The sequence below is a fragment of the Gossypium hirsutum genome, chromosome D05, assembly GCF_007990345.1.
Source record: "Gossypium hirsutum isolate 1008001.06 chromosome D05, Gossypium_hirsutum_v2.1, whole genome shotgun sequence".
Taxonomy (NCBI): domain Eukaryota; kingdom Viridiplantae; phylum Streptophyta; class Magnoliopsida; order Malvales; family Malvaceae; genus Gossypium; species Gossypium hirsutum.
The window spans coordinates 52629262-52646033 of NC_053441.1; the positions used below are offsets into that span (position 1 = coordinate 52629262).

The 16772-nt window shown below is 32.6% G+C and overlaps 1 protein-coding gene and 1 non-coding gene across 2 annotated transcripts; both read left to right on the forward strand.

Annotated features, from left to right (window-relative positions):
- The first annotated feature begins 4653 nt into the window (after nucleotides 1-4653).
- LOC107902942 (E3 ubiquitin-protein ligase RHA2B) lies at nucleotides 4654-5552 on the forward strand. Its single transcript, XM_016829043.2, has one exon. The coding sequence runs from the start codon at nucleotides 4776-4778 to the stop codon at nucleotides 5187-5189; it is 414 nt and encodes a 137-aa protein (XP_016684532.2). The 5' UTR covers nucleotides 4654-4775; the 3' UTR covers nucleotides 5190-5552.
- Nucleotides 5553-7055: 1503 nt separating this feature from the next.
- LOC121218104 (small nucleolar RNA R71) lies at nucleotides 7056-7162 on the forward strand. Its single transcript, XR_005914367.1, has one exon. It is a non-coding gene; the product is annotated as a small nucleolar RNA R71 (small nucleolar RNA).
- The last annotated feature ends 9610 nt before the right edge of the window (nucleotides 7163-16772 follow it).

Genomic DNA, 16772 nt, shown 5'->3' on the forward strand with positions numbered 1-16772 from the left:
CATTTTTCATCTTCCAATCAGTATACCATCAAATGCTCATACATATTCATACTTCATTTTAATTTCATTCAATTCACATACGATTCAATATCATTTAATTAAATATCCATATTCACTTTATTTTTATTTACTAAACATATTATTCAAAATTCAATAATTGCTATTAATAAATTCAATATCAATACGTATTTATCATTCAATTCAATCATGATACTTACTTCAATTTGCTTATCATGTATATTAATTTAAATTTTAACAATTAATAATTAAATTCGAATTATGGTAATGCTAACCGTAAATTTTCTCGAGTCGCTCCTTGTTCACCTTCTCCTTTCCTTTATTGGACAATGACTCTTGCACGACATTAGCTACGTAATTAAACAATTAAAAATCATTAATACACAATTTCATCAAAATATTTCCATTTATACCTAAACTTTACCTAAATTCTAATTTAATCCCTTATCAATACTAATTTTATTTTCCCAATCTAACTCCATATTCTCTCTTAATTCTTACTATAAACTCATTTTAACTTTTCATTTTCACCATAAATTCTTAATTTCGAAATTCTCTCAATTTAGTCTCTATTAATTCAAAGCCTATAATTTATTTTACAAATCAACATTTTACTAACTTCTAACTTGAAATTTAATCAATTTAACCCCTAATTCTTTCATTTATTCAACATAATCAATGTCTAGAAATATAATAACTTCTCAAATTTCAACATAAATCCAATAATACTTTGTTCTAGAATACCAAAAACTCAAAAATTATAAGAAAAGGACTTAATTTGACTTACCAATTAAGCTTGAAATCTTGAAATCCCAAAATTTCTTCTTTTCCTTTCTTTTTTTCTTTTTCTTTCATTTCCTTCTTTCCTTCTCTGTTTCGTTTGCGTATTATGTTTCTATTCCCTTTTTCTATCTTTTATTTTTTTTATTTAATTAGTTTAATATAATAATAATAAAATAATAATATAATATTACTTACTTAAATAATAAGTAAATATGTAATCATTACTAATATATATATTTCATTTTTTCACATGTCATCATATACACCATGCATTTGTTAAAAATTTTGTTTATTTAAAATATAATAATATAATATAATTAATATAATTTACAATATAATAAAATAATAATATACTTAAAAAAATCTAAGATTTTTATCATGCATATGCCGACTCAACTTTTGAAAAAGGCATAATTTCCTATTTGGCCCTTTTAACTTTTCTTTAATCTATTATTCAACTTTCACCCTACTTCAATTGAGTCCTTTTTTTACAATAACTCCTAATTAAGTCAAATTCACCTAATTAGCTACACAACCAACTTCTTAAATATTTATAATAAATATTTACAAGTTTGATTTATCGGAACGGAGTCCCAGAAATCTATTTTTTAATTAGATCCTTTTTAATCAATTAACCATCGAAACAATAAAATTTCTTAACGAAACTTTAATACTACCCTAATGACACTCCTTAAATATTTATAAAAAATATTTACGACTTAGTTTATAATATTGAGGTCTCGATACCTCGTTTTTGACCCAATTTACCTAATAATTTATTTTAAATCACAAAATTCACTAATTTTAGAAATATTTCTAAAATCACGTTTAACTTATAATTATTAATTAATAAATTTTCTAAATTTTTCATCGGATTTAGTGATCTCAAATCACTGTTCTGATACTACTGAAAATTGGGCTGTTACAATATTAATTTTAATTGATTTGATTAATTTAATTTTACTTTATCAAAATTAATTTTTCCAAAAATCACTTAGATTTTCCAAATTAAATTTTCAAGAAAATTCTTTAATCAAATTCTCTAGTTGAACAATTCTTACAACTACCTAATTTAATTCCACATTGAATAAATCGACTCAATTAAATTATTCCCAAAGTCGTAGAATTTTTTCTGATTCAAATGCAGTCCGATTGAGCTTTTGTTGAGTTAGCGAAGGGACCAATCGAACATATACAATTAGGCTTTAATGATTGCAATTATTTCCAAAATCATCGTTCCGATAATTCGCAATTACTTAATCATGGAGTCAATTCACAAGAAGTACCATGATTGAAAACTCCATATTGTATACTTTTTACGAAAGCAATTCATCCAACTGTTTTATCTAATGACCTGATCATGTGTGTGTTACCCTCATATGATATCCTCGATTCCTTTGGGTTAAATCCGTTCTCTCAATATAATCCTATTTCATCTCATTGCCACTATTGTGTCTTCTTAATGATTAATATGATCACTGTCAATAAATGACTGTGATAAATTACTCGTTCGAGAACGCTCCATATTTATCAATCCACACAATGCCAATGAGCGGATATCATTAACTCTTTAATTGAGCTATGAATTCCACTGTTGCTAGTAAAGTCATGCCATACACAAGTCATGTACCCAACATATTGGCTATGGGCTCGATCATCTTTAGAGTATAAGCCTCCACTTATATCAAAGCACATGAGTTGCATACGCAAGGTTAGTGACTAACTCAGGACTTAGGTAAATCACACCATGAACATCACAAGTGAATTAATTCACAGACGAATTCAGAATTAATTCATCTTGGGTCCAGTCTAATATATCATTCTACCAATGAATACATCTATGTCTCTACTCATGGAGTCAACTGCTCCAATAGCCAAGACAAGTCATCTCCCCAATTGGAATTGTAGACGACATAATAATCCTTCTCAATATTTGAATCAAATGCTCATTTTGACTCTTTTATGGGATTACAGGCTCATTTAGATTATCTACTGAAGTAAGTTGTCTTTCTCGCAATATAAACGTTCTTAACAACGCCACTTATCTTCAGTTTGAAGTTTAGACAATCAATGAGCTAATATTTGTTTGTTACAATTTCTCTATGCATGCAAAATATAAAAGGCATAAATACAAAAGATATAATAATGAAATGTGAAATTAACTTTATTTATTTATTCATCGTTCAAATAAATAGAAAATAGTTACATGTTTACTACAATATGTCTAGTTCTATGTTTGGTTTGAATTCGTTCGAGTCCATACTCGAAGCAATTTGTGCTACGAGAATAGTGGAGAAGGTTGTTAGGTTGAAAGTCGGAAACGACAAGGATCCGTCTAGTTGAAAACACACGTGAGATTTTGGTAGAGAGTTTATTGCTATAAATATCACAAATCGATTTAGTTTTCAAAATTTTTATTTTTTGCTATGCAAAAATACTATTTTTGAACCGGATTTTTTCCAACAAATATTATAGTACTTTACCATTATAAATTTTAATACCATTTCCACAATTTTGTATCAATATTTTTTAAATTTGAAAAGTAAAAAATAATTAAAATTAAATAAATGAATGAAACTATAACGATAAATAATTTATTAATAACATGAAAGAAATATTTACAACTAGTTTATATTCTCGTGTATTGCACGGGTTTGTTGTTTGTGTTAAATTTAAAATAATTTTTTAATATTAGTTTTTATTTAAATTTTTAATGATTTATTTTTAAAAAATCATTAATAAATTAAAAAAGTGATGTAATTACAAAATATTAAAAAAACATTTAACTAATTTTAGAAAGGTCATATTAATATTATTTAATTTTAAAAATATTTCATATTGACATAATGGAAAAATTCATTATGATTTGAATATTAATTTGAATATATTATAATTTAAATAATATTACTAATAATTCTTTACATGCTATTTACTTTATACGTTATTAATTTAATTTTTTTAATGTTAAAATTGTATTTGAAAAAAAAAATATTTGAATGTAACTAGTTCTTATTATATTTAAAAATTATAAATTTAATTTGATAAATGTTATTAATATAAGTTTTTTTAACCTATATTTTAAGCTCAACAATTTAATATTCATTAATTTTAATATTATAACATTTAAGGTTAATTCAATTAAGTAAAATCATAAAAATAAATAGATAATTTATTTAAAATCAATTTTATATTTAACATATAAAAGTTATAAATAAAAATTTTAAACAAAAGACATGGAATAATTTTAAAAATAAAAAATAGAGGGTAAGAGTAAAAGAGTAATTTACCCAAATTATAAATAAGTTCTTAAAATAGAGAGTGTCATGTGCCAAAAAAAAACTATAATGTAAGTATAACTATTTATTTCCTTTTTTAACCTCATATTGCTATAGTATATATATTAATAGTGACAATAAATTATATATAATTAATAGGTTTATACTCTTATTTATAGTAATCTAAGATATGTTTATGTAAGACAAGTTAACTAAGAAGATTTATATTTAGTGCACCAAGCATCAAATATAAATTAAAATAAAAATATAAAAGAAATTATTTTATGAAATATTTAAAATTTTAAATTAAATTAAATTGAATAATTGCATGGCACATAAGGAAATTTTAAATTATCAATGTATCAAAATTCTAGGCCATGTGCAAATAATTTTTTTTAAAGAAGTTTTATTCCATTGAAATAGCTATTCAAATGCATAACACATAATGTTATAAGTCGAACTTTCTACTATAATACTAGAAATTTTTGTCCTAAAGCAGGACTTTCCTCTTTTAGTAGGATGATTTTCTTTTCCTCTACTTTTCCTTTGTTTTAAAAGTCTTCATTGTGAATGGTTTGTGCAACAGTTATTCCACCCGCAATTTCCATTTTTCCCCTTTTTTTCTTTTTCATTTTCAAGAGGTTTAACTCTATAAGTATCCCATCTTTGCTTGAATCTGAAAGCTCAATATCTTCGATCATGGGGATTTACAAGTTTCTGAAGTACTTCTTGTCTATGCTTTCAGTGGTTCGGCCTTCGAAATGGGCTTGGTACTTCTTGCTTCATTACTCTTTGTTCCCTTACCACATGCCAACATATATTGTTGGTGAAGGTTTCAATAAGCTAGGTGACTCCGATAACGCTGTTTCCGAGTGTGCCATTTGTTTATGCAACATCGACGACGATGACGAGATTAGAGAACTGAGATGTGACCATTTTTTCCACAAAGTTTGCTTGGATAGATGGAACGGGTATCGGGGTTCTACGTGTCCCATATGTCGCCGTCCTCTACTTCGACCTCTGAAACTAGGCGCCCCCGCCGTGGAAGTCATACTTCTCAATTATTGTTCTTTCGATGATTCAAACCACCGCGAAACCTTGTGGCTGCGTTAAGAATATATGGTACTTACTTTACTGATGGAGGAGCTAAGTGTGAAGAAAAGCAGCTAAAGTTGATTGTCTGACAGGCTATGGAAATCTATATCTAGTGTCGGTATAATTACACATAAGTATTATGTAAAGGTTGTCTGATTTGAAGTCTATGAATTTCCATTACCTGGAATTTTATTAGCTACCTTACCTTTCTATTGAATGTGAGTTTTTTCCTCTCTCTTATCACACTGAATTGAGATGAATTTACACGCATGGTTTATGGTTTTAAACTTTGAACATGCTAGTGGAAGACTTGAAACCTATGAAAAAAAAATATGTACTTCTACTTTTTAAAATTAAAAACCCAATATTCTCTTAGAGCAATGGTCGAGACTTTTCTACTTTAAGATTTAAGGTTTGGAATGTTAGTATTGTATTTATAAATAGATTATTTTAAAGATTAATTTAAGGTTTGGAATGTTAGTATTGTATTTATAAGTAGATTATTTTAAAGATTTCATATAAATTATTAAAAGGTATAATAATCAATATAATAATATTTGACGTTTATCAAAAATTAATATTTTAAAATTTTTTTAATTAAATTTGTGCTCGATTGACTCATAATATTTAGTCAATAGACTTGTATAATATAATAAGTTAGATCAACTTTCATCTCTTGTTAATACTTGCTATTATATATAATCCTAATGATTTAAATATGGCCAGAACTAGCTAATGATGCAACAACAATATTATTGATAAAAATAAAGGTGTTGGGTTCTTAAGTACTCAAGTTCAAATTTCACAATGTACAATTTTTATGTGTGAGTCTTTAATTCGACCGTTTGTAGTTGTCATGTATGGTTTTCGTCCAATTATATTCAAATTTTTCATCTTATATTTTGTAATATTTAGTTCTATTTTTTAATTACTTAATATTTATTTGTAATTGTATTGTATTTATACTTGCAAACTCTTATTAGATATGATTTGATAAAAGAAACTAATAAAAAATTAATTAAATATGACTAATATATCAAAAAAACTCTTAAACCACTACTGTGTCTAAACAAATCATTTACACTATTTTATAGTTAAATAAACCCTAATCTATTATTGTTATATATTAAAGCATTTAATTTGAATTGAAATTATTTTTTTCTTTTATTTTTACATGTTATAAGTTTATTAGTTACAAAGATTCAATCTGAATCTCTTACTTGATTATTCAGAGGTTGGCTTTGGATTAAGACATCATTTTTTGTTACCTATACCTTCAATAGTTTTTCTAAGCCTTTGGAAGGTTCAATTTGAGGTTGTTTTTGAACTTGTTGGGTAAATACAGGTGGTCGGGTCGGTCTAGGTTGTGCATAAGTGTTAGTGTGTCCAGCCCCTTGGTTACTCCAAGAGAAATTAGGGTGATTTCGCCAAGATGGGTTATAAAAATTAGATTGCAGTCCTTGCCTTCCTCGGTTCTGGTTCTGGTTAACCATGTAATACACGGATTCTGGGTTTGATGGGCATTCTTCGAAGAAGTACCCTTCCCCACAATAAACACAGGCTACATTTTCGAATTGATTCGGTGGTTGAGTTGTAAAATTATTAAACTCATTAGTAGTAAAGTTTTCAAGCATTGAGGATATCAAGGATACCTGAGATGCAAGTGAAGTGAGAGCGTCCAATTCATGTACTCCAGGGACTTGTCTTCCTGATGCTACTCAATTGGTTTGCCATTGATAATTGTTGCTGGCAACCCTCTCGATGATTTCCTAAGCCTTGTTATAAGACTTAGAAATGAGAGCATCGTTAGTAGAAGCGTCCACTAGCATCCTCATGTGAGCATTGAGACCGTTATAGAACATTTCTAATTGGATTCAATGAGGGATTCCATGATGAGGGCATCTTCGTAATAGTTCTTTAAATCTTTCCCACACCTCATACAGGGGCTCGTTATCCATCTGTTGGAAAGTAGTGATCTTGTTCCTCAACTTAGCATTCTTGCTAGGTGGGCAGTACTTCATAAGGAATCATTCTGCTAACTCTTGCCATGTGGTAATAGAATTTGGTGGCAATGAGTTCAACCAGGCTTGAGCTCTGTCCCTTAGTGAATATAGAAATAGCCTTAATCATAGTGCATCTTCGGGTACTCCGGCTAATTTGAAAGAATCACTCACCTCCATAGACAATCTTAAGTGAAGGTGAGGATCTTCGGTAGGCATTCCACTAAATTGGCCCACTGTCTGAAGCATCTAGAACGTGACTGGCTTCAACTCAAATTGTTGTGCCTTGATTACGGGTCTCCTAATACTCGAATTAAGCTCATGAAACACTGGCATGGCATACTGTCTTAGAGCTCTATCCCTATAATCATTAATAAGGATAGGATTTTGAGAATGATTTGCTCCTTTTCCTTGATTCTGATTTTCAAAGTTTATCTTTTCCGTAATTCTCTGAACTGCCTGTCTTCTTCTTTGTCGAAAAGTCTGTTCAATCTCAGAGTCTACAGGGAGTAAGTCGATAATTCAATCAATACTCATAAACACCTGAAAAAATCACATAAAAATAATAAAATTAAAATTTAATAGAAAAATAAATAGATCAAAATGAAAAATTAACAATTTCACAAATAATGTCTTTTAAAACAGTCCCTGGTAACGGCGCTAAAAACTTGGAATGACAGAGATGTGCAAGTGTACACAATTGTATCAAGTAAATTTCGAGTTATCGTACCCACAGGGACTGAAAGAAAAATATTTATGAAATGTAAATCAAACACTTTGGTGATGGGAAAAATATGTTGTTTTGAAGAAGTGATTTAAAAACTAAAATTTAACTAAGTAATAAAAATAAAAAGTAAAGACTCCAATAAGTAATAAAAATAAAAAGTAAAAACTCCAATGCACGATTTCAAAAAGATGAGTTTTAATCAATATGACATAATTGTGTTAGAACGATTACATTCCTTAACTTAGAATTACTAAATCCATGTTCATGTTGTTACGAATATTTTCACTGCAACTTGGTAATTTGTTAAGTATTTCACATACATACTTACTAAATTAACCAATCTCTTGAACATTTCTCAATGTCAATTCAAACAATTAATCAATCTTCATAAGTACATATAAGATTAAGTGAGGTAACAATATATTTCTATATTAAAAGAATTTAATCACAATAATCTTGCAAGTTATGCAAGGCTAATGTACCATTTAATACCGTTGCTAATTTAACATTCAGCTACATTAGAAGATTAAACATGCACAAATTAAATATTGTGTCAATTAATTACAAATTTCAATACGTTTAATATTTAATTCATTTGTTGCCTTACATTTTATAATGCAAGTATAACATAAGCATGATTTTATTTGATTGAACAACTTACCAAGGTCTATAACAACACAAACATGATTTTAATAATTTAAGTGGACAGAATGGAATCAATCTAACATGAATTACATTTAAGCCATTTTAAATAGAACAAGAACAACAACACAACAATTATTCATATTCATAATCACAACATAAACAAGAAAATTAAAGAGAAGGGAACTAGGAAGCAAATCCAGTATGTCTCTGAAGCCAGACTAATGCGTTCCTCTTCTTCTCTGCTCGTTCTATTGAACCGAGGCCTCCACAAACAATTGAATGATGCTATTCCAAGGTGGAAGAAAGATCTTTTTCAAGAGGGAAATCAGCAAGGGAATCAACAAGAAAAAGGGAAAACAAAGAAGGGAAAGAAAAAGAGAGAGTGAGTGAAAGAGAGAGAGAGAGAGATGTGTGAGAATGAATGGTGTTTTGAATGAGAAGGGAAGAGGGTATTTATAGGTGTGAATGGCTGCTAAAAATAGCAAATAAATTTTAGCCATTCATTCTCTCTTGGCCGGCCACACATGATACAAAAATTAAATGTTTCAAGTTTATTATATTTAGCTTGGGGCAAAAAGATAAAAGCATAAAAAGTGGAAGGGTTTGAATAACATTTAGGAGAAGCTCAATGACTATTTTTGCAATTAGGAAAATCAGCTAAAATCAGCTGATTGGATCAACCATAGGGACGGTTTTGGGTTGCCAATTTGCTTGGTGGATCAGTCTTCTATACTTAGCATACTAGGCCAGTTTTTTCCTTCAAGCTTTATATTAATTTTTAACCCAATTAATTTTGGATAAAAATTAAATATAAAGTAAATAAAATAAGAATTATTTGGACCATCCTTGGCTGGAAAATAATTTAGTCATGCTCTTGGTTCACTTGATGCAAAAATTTCCCCAACGATTCAAGCCTTTCAAGGTGTCTGCCAAACCAATTTTCACCTTGTGTGCAAAGCTGTCAAAAATAAACTAAATTTGTGAAAAACTCTTATAAAAATAATTAAAATTCAATATTTTAATAATTTAAGTTCAATTTAATTATTTTATAATTAAAGTATGAATTTTGACAAAAATTACAATGAAAGTGCACGAATTAGAGCTTAAAAGGTGCTGAAAAAGTCTATATATTTTTGTGTTTCTAGCTCTCAAATGACTTGGCACTTTACATACACATCAAACACAATACAAAGACATTATTAACAGCAACATACATAATCAAATTAATCCAAAATCACAGATCCAAGCCTCTTAACTTCTACACCAAAAATTTAACTAGTTTTGTCGAAATAGGTGTTTAATCACTCAAATCTCGCATCTAAGCTTAGATTTCAACTTCATACATCTAAATATCATCTAATTATAGATCTAAATATCATTTTGTGTTTTATTGAGCTTAGGAGTAAAAAAAAGATTAACCAATTTTGGAAGAAAAATTTTGATTTGGTGTTTGACAAATTTTTGAAGAAGATGAAGAATTGGAGGGAGGGATTTGTCGGGGTTGTTAAATAGGCACCAAATTTTTAAAAATTGGGTCATTACTCATTTAGCCACCTCTAGTTTCTTCCGTTTTTTAAATAAGTCATTGCTTTTCAATTAAAATAAATTTCAAAATTATTTTCAAATCAAACTTGTTTTTTAAAATATGTTTTAACCAATTTAATTCTTGGACACTAATTTTAATTTCCTAACCTAAAATTATTAATTTTAATTATTCTAATATTTTATTTACTTAACTCTAAATTATTTAATTATCTAACCTATTTACGAGTTTCAATTCACTAACCCCAATCCTACTTTCCCAATTCTACTAACTCTTTTTTTGGGTGCGACACTTTTGACAGATTTTAAATAGTTAATAAATAATAAAATACATTTTTTAAGATATCGTAAAGAGTACGTTTTTTTCAAATATTCTTTTAAATTTTATTAAACAGTTGCATCTAATTATAAAAACAAAAAGTATTTTATTATATTTAAAATTTTAATTTTTAGAATAAATATGTTTTTCAAAAGCCATGAGATTATTTATCATATATTTTAAATTTTCTAATTTTTTTCAAATCTTTAATTTAAAACATAATTAATATTTAAAAAATTATTTATCATATATTTAACTACAGTTTTAATTAAAAAATTAAAAAATGTAATTTATTTAATTATTGTTTTCACATTTATACAAATTTAAAACTAAAATAATTGAAAGTTTTCATTTTATATATTTTAATTTTTAATGGGTTTTGTAGAAACAAATTTAAAATAGGTAATGCATAATATATTAGAACATAATTTTAAAAAATTGTAAAATTTTGTACGTACTTTGAGATTGTCACACAATTAAAGCACAAATTTGGAGGGAAAAAAACACCAATAAATAATTATAATAAAAATTAAATTTGCAAAAAAGGATTAAATTGAATATATAATAAAATTTTCTTTCACTGAGAAAAATATAATAAAATTTTATTAAAATAAATAAAGTATAATATATTCAAGGATTTCATGTGCAATTATACCCAATTTTATTTTAAATTAAAGTTAAAAGATAATAGTATTTTAATAAAAAAATTCCTATTAAAATTAAAATTTTAATAAGAAAATAAAATAAAAAGATAATAATATTTTTAAGTATTATTTATCTAAAAAAATAATTTAAGGAGTAATTTAAATAAATTAAAATTAAAAAAATATTTGGAAATATATTATCAAATTATATATTTTGAAAGGATAATTGAGTTAGAAAGTTATAAAATATTTTTTAATTATAGAGGTTAAATAAATTATTTTAAAAATTATAGAAAAAGAGGAGATGCACCATTTGTCGCAATATGGGCTTGTGTATAATTTTATGTATTTGTTTATAAATCATTTATGTTAAACAATATTTAATGTTTAATTTTATAATTTAATGTTAAATAATATTAAATAAATATAATATAATTTATTTAAATTAACATACACAAAAAAAAATATGATAATTGAATGTTGATTTTCGCAACATAATTTATTTAAACTATGTTAAATAATATTTAATGTTCAATTTTATAACTTAATAAAATAAATAATTGAAAAAATAAAGGTTAATATAGTCTATTTAAATTAATATGCACAAAACAACTACTACAACGGCCAAGAACTCGATGAAGGCGCACCAAGTTGACAAAACGAGAGGCCTACACACGGAGGTCCGAGAACAACCAGAAAAGAACCCAAATCTCCCACAAACCCCTGAAAAACGCCGCGTCCCCCAAGCTCTCCACAACCCAAATTCCATTTCGTGAGAAACTAAACATCGGGAAATCGAGCGAGGCAGTTGGCGCACCTATCCTTGAAGCATGACGATCCCTCTCCACCATTAGCTCAGCGAAATCGGGGATCCCCCCTCTGGTAAACCTGACCGCCACCTCGGAGGCCCTTGGAAGCTAATAAGTGGGCCACTGTATTCCCCTCTCGGTTAACATGCAGAAACTGACACCTTCTAAACTGCCCAACTAGTGTCATGGGTTGCGCGTCGGTGCTCGCAACCATGACAAACTGGTGCGATCCATCGTGTTCGAGGGAGGTCATTTAGCCCAACCAAACTGGCCCAACCAAACTGGCCCGGTGATTGGAGAGATTAAAAGCCCATCTCAAGAGCCTGATAGAAATGGGAAGTGTTCTAGAAGATATAATTATGGAATCTTAGAGTTCTATTTGTATATAGCTGGTTATGTAAGCTTAGAGTTCTAATTGTATTCAGCTTTTAATTATAGCTATTGATATACTGTGAGGCTCAACTATAAATAGGGACCTCTTTGCTCATTGTAGATTCATTGAGTTATTAATAAGAATTTTGAGAGTATTCACTCAAACTTTTCTCTCAAGTGTTCTTGCTTTTGTTCATCTTTCAAGGCTCGTTCTTACTTCGTTCTTCTGTTGTTCTTCGTGAAAATCTTAAGGGAATTCTATTGAATCCTTTATTGTTGCGAGTGAAGTTGACTTGGGCGTTTTTGCTGCTGAATCTTTTTTTTGTTACAAGTTAGGCTGACTTAGGCGTTTTGAGCAGAGAAACTGCCTAAGGCCGCACGGATCACGTGGGAAAACTCTAAGTCCGTGACAGTTGGTATCCGAGCTAAGGTTCGAAGCCACCGTTGAAAGATGTCAAAAGAAGTTGAGGGAGTGGAGACCCGTGGGAGGGCTAGGAAAGCCAGTCGCTCAAGGGACTATTGTCAGCTTTAGAGGATCGCGTCGTCACTCTCGAGAGTTCAATGGGGGATATCAAGGAGAGGGTTGAAGATGTTGATGATAGGCTCCATGATGGGCTGCAGTCCATGCAGGAGCAGCTTAAAGAGTATGTGACGGATAATATGAAACAGTTGACTGGTAGAGATGATGCCATTGAGGCTATGGTGGTGGCCTTGAAGGGAGAGATTGCGGAGCTCAAGGGTGAACTCACAATCTACAAGGTTGCCTTGGGCAATGGTGGGTTAGCGGCTGCCGCACCCAAGCCCAATATTGATGTTCCCAAGCCCAAAGAGTTTAAGGGAATAAGGTCCGCAAGAGATGTGGACAACTTTTTGTGGGGAATCGAGCAATACTTCTGTGCCAAAGGCATCACAGAGGATGTCACTAAGGTAACTACTGCTGCGATGTATCTATCTGACGTTGCTTTGTTGTGGTGGCGACGTAGGTCCACTGATGTGAGACGTGGTGGGTCTGAAATCGGAACATGGGAGGAGTTTCGATGTGAGTTCAAAGCACAGTTTTACCCAGAGTATGCCGAGGATGAGGCTCGGGCAAGGTTGCGTCGGCTTGCGCAACAAGGCACTGTGAGGGAGTATGTACAGGAGTTTAGCGAGCTTATGCTCCAAATCTCAGATATGGGGGAGAAAGAGGCATTCTTTTCCTTTATGGACGGATTAAAACCGTGGGCGAAGCAAGAGTTGCAGCGCCGAGGAGTTCAAGAGCTCACCAAGGCTATGTCAGTAGCAGAATCACTTGCTGAATTTGGTAGGAGGAAAGACAATTCCAATTCTTCTAAACCCAGATTAAAGGGTAATAATGAGGGAGATAAAGAAAGGCCCAGTAGGAACGGCGATGGTAAGAAACCTTGGGACAAGAGAAAGAGTGGGCCTATAAGGTGCTTCCACTGTGAGGGTCCACATATGATCAAGGACTGTCCAAAGAAGGCCGCTCTCAAGGCTATGGAAGCAAAGGGGGAGTCCGATGTGGAGGATAACAACCTTGGATCGATACTAGGGGGTGTCGAAGATAGAATGAGCCATGGTTTGATGTTTGTAGACATCATTGTGGCCGGCAGAAAATTGAATGCGCTTGTCGACACAGGCGCTTCTGATTTATTCATGTCTGAGGAGGCTGCTTGTAAACTAGGCCTCAAGATAGATAATGAAGGGGGTCGGATCAAAACAGTGAACTCGGAAAGTATTCCAATCAAGGGGGTTGCAAAGGGAGTGGATCTTCAGCTCGGCAATTGGTCAGGGAAGGTATCCATTAAGGTAATACCACTTGATGACTATGATTTTGTGGTGGGACTAAGCTTCCTTGATCAGGTTAAAGCTCTTATTGCCCCTTCGAGCAATTACATGGTGATTTCAGATGCGAAACATCAATGCATGGTGAAAGTGACAAGGAAGAGAAGTTTTGAGGGAAAAACACTATCAGCAATTTAGTTTGCTAAAGGTGTACGGAGAAATGAAGTCTCATATTTAGCCACCTTGAAGATCGAAGAGACCGCTGAGTCTGTTAGTGAGACCCCGAAAGAAGTGGGACAATTGCTACAATCATTTCGAGATGTAATGCCTGCTACTTGCCAAAAAGTTTGCCACCCAAGAGGGAGGTGGACCACAAAATCGAGTTAGTATCCAATGTGGTGCCGCCAGCAAGGGCCCCCTATCGTATGTCTCCGCCAGAATTAGAAGAGTTGCGGAAACAATTGAAGGAACTTTTGGATGCGGGATTCATTAGACCATCTAAATCCCCATATGGTGCGCCAGTGTTGTTCCAAAAGAAGCACGATGGGCCCTTAAGAATGTGCATCGATTATCAAGCTCTAAACAAGATCACCGTGAAGAATAGGTATCCTATTCCTCTTATCGCAGATTTGTTCGACCAGCTTGGTAGTGCAAGATGGTTTACCAAGTTAGATTTGAGATCGGGGTATCATCAAGTTCGGATAGTCGAGGGGGACGAACCAAAGACAGCTTGTGTGACACGGTACGGTTCGTATGAGTTCCTTGTGATGCTTTTCGGACTCACGAATGCCCCAGCTACATTCTGCACCCTAATGAATAAGGTACTTCAACCCTTTCTTGATCGTTTTGTGGTTGTTTACCTTGACGATATTGTGGTCTATAGCAAGTCGCTTGAAGAGCACGTAAGACACTTGAGGGAGGTGTTCCAGACTTTGAGGGAAAATGAGCTGTTCGTCAAGGAGGAGAAATGCTCATTTGCCCAACAAGAGGTGTCATTCTTAGGCCACATTGTGGGAGGTGGTAAGATCCGAATGGATAAAAATAAGATTCGAGCCATTTCAGAGTGGGAGCCTCCAACCAAGGTAACAGAGTTGAGATCTTTCCTTGGATTGGCAAATTACTATCGCCGCTTTGTCGAAGGCTACTCCAAAATTACCACTCCCTTGACGGACATGTTAAAGAAGGGGAAGGTATGGGATTGGAATCCAGAACGTGAGAAGGCCTTCAACCAATTGAAGCAAGAAATGACGAGGGAGCCCGTACTTGTCTTACAGGATTTTACGAAGCCTTACGAGGTACGTACAGATGCATCAAATTATGCTATTGGGGGAGTACTGATGCAAGATGGACACCCAATTGCTTTCGAGAGTCGAAAGCTTAACGAGACGGAACGTAGATATACGGTCCAAGAGAAAGAGATGACTGCGGTAGTACACTGCTTGCGCACATGGAGACATTATTTATTGGGTTCCAGGTTCGTGGTCCTTACTGACAATGTTGCCAATAGTTACTTTCTAACCCAGAAAAAGTTGTCTCCCAAGCAGGCTCGTTGGCAAGTTTTACTAGCAGAGTTTGATTTCACAATGGAATATAAACCAGGAAGTGCCAACAATGTTGCTGATGCACTTAGTCGAAAGATGGAATTCACAGCAATCAGTCAACCTGATGGCTCTTTGTTGGAACGCATTCGAGAGGGATTGTCCCATGATCCTACGGCCAAAAATTTGATTGAGCTTGCCAAGGAGGGAAAAACAAGAAGATTTTGGCTTGATGGGGAGCTAGTATACACTCATGGACACCGCCTCTATGTGCCCCATTATGGGAAACTCCGTAAGGAAGTCATGAAGGAATGTCATGACTCGAAATGGGCAGGCCATCCAGGGATGCATCGCACTTTGGCCCTTTTGGAGGATCGCTATTATTGGCCTCACATGGGTGCTGATGTGGAAACCTATGTGAAAACTTGTCTAGTGTGCCAACAAGACAAGGTTGAGTTAAAGACTCCAGCCGGCTTGCTTCAACCCCTGCCAGTCCCAGAAAGGCCATGGGAGAGTTTATCCATGGATTTTATTATTGGTTTGCCTAAGTCCGACGGGTTTGCTAGTATTCTTGTTGTGGTGGACAGGTTTTCAAAGTATGCGACTTTTATTCCGGCGACCAAAGAGTGCCCTGCTGAGGAAGCAGCTCGGTTATTCCTTAGACACGTGGTGAAATATTGGGGAGTGCCACTATCTATTATCAGCGATCGAGATGGTCGATTTACTGGTCGGTTCTGGACGGAGTTGTTCAAGTCAATGGGCTCAGATTTGAACTTCTCCACGAGCATGCATCCACAAACCGATGGGCAAACTGAACGAGTAAATGCACTGTTGGAGACGTATCTTCGGCACTATGTGAGTGCCACACAAAGGGATTGGCCAAAGTTGCTGGATGTGGCCCAATTTTCATATAACTTGCAGCAAAGTGGGACCACGAATCAAAGTCCATTTGAAATAGTGACGGGTCAACAGCCACTCACACCCAACGCTGTTTTGACCCATTACACAGGACCAAATCCGGCAGCCTATAGATTCGCAAAAGATTGGCAAGAGAAGAATGACTTGGCTAGAGCTTGTTTACACAAGGCAAGTAAGCGTAGCAAGAAGTGGGCCGATCAGAACCGAAGGGATGTACAATTTCAAGTGGGTGACTCAGTCCTTGCTAAACTACACTTGATTTTACGATATACTGGTTTGCACAAGGGTCTTGTGTGAAGGTA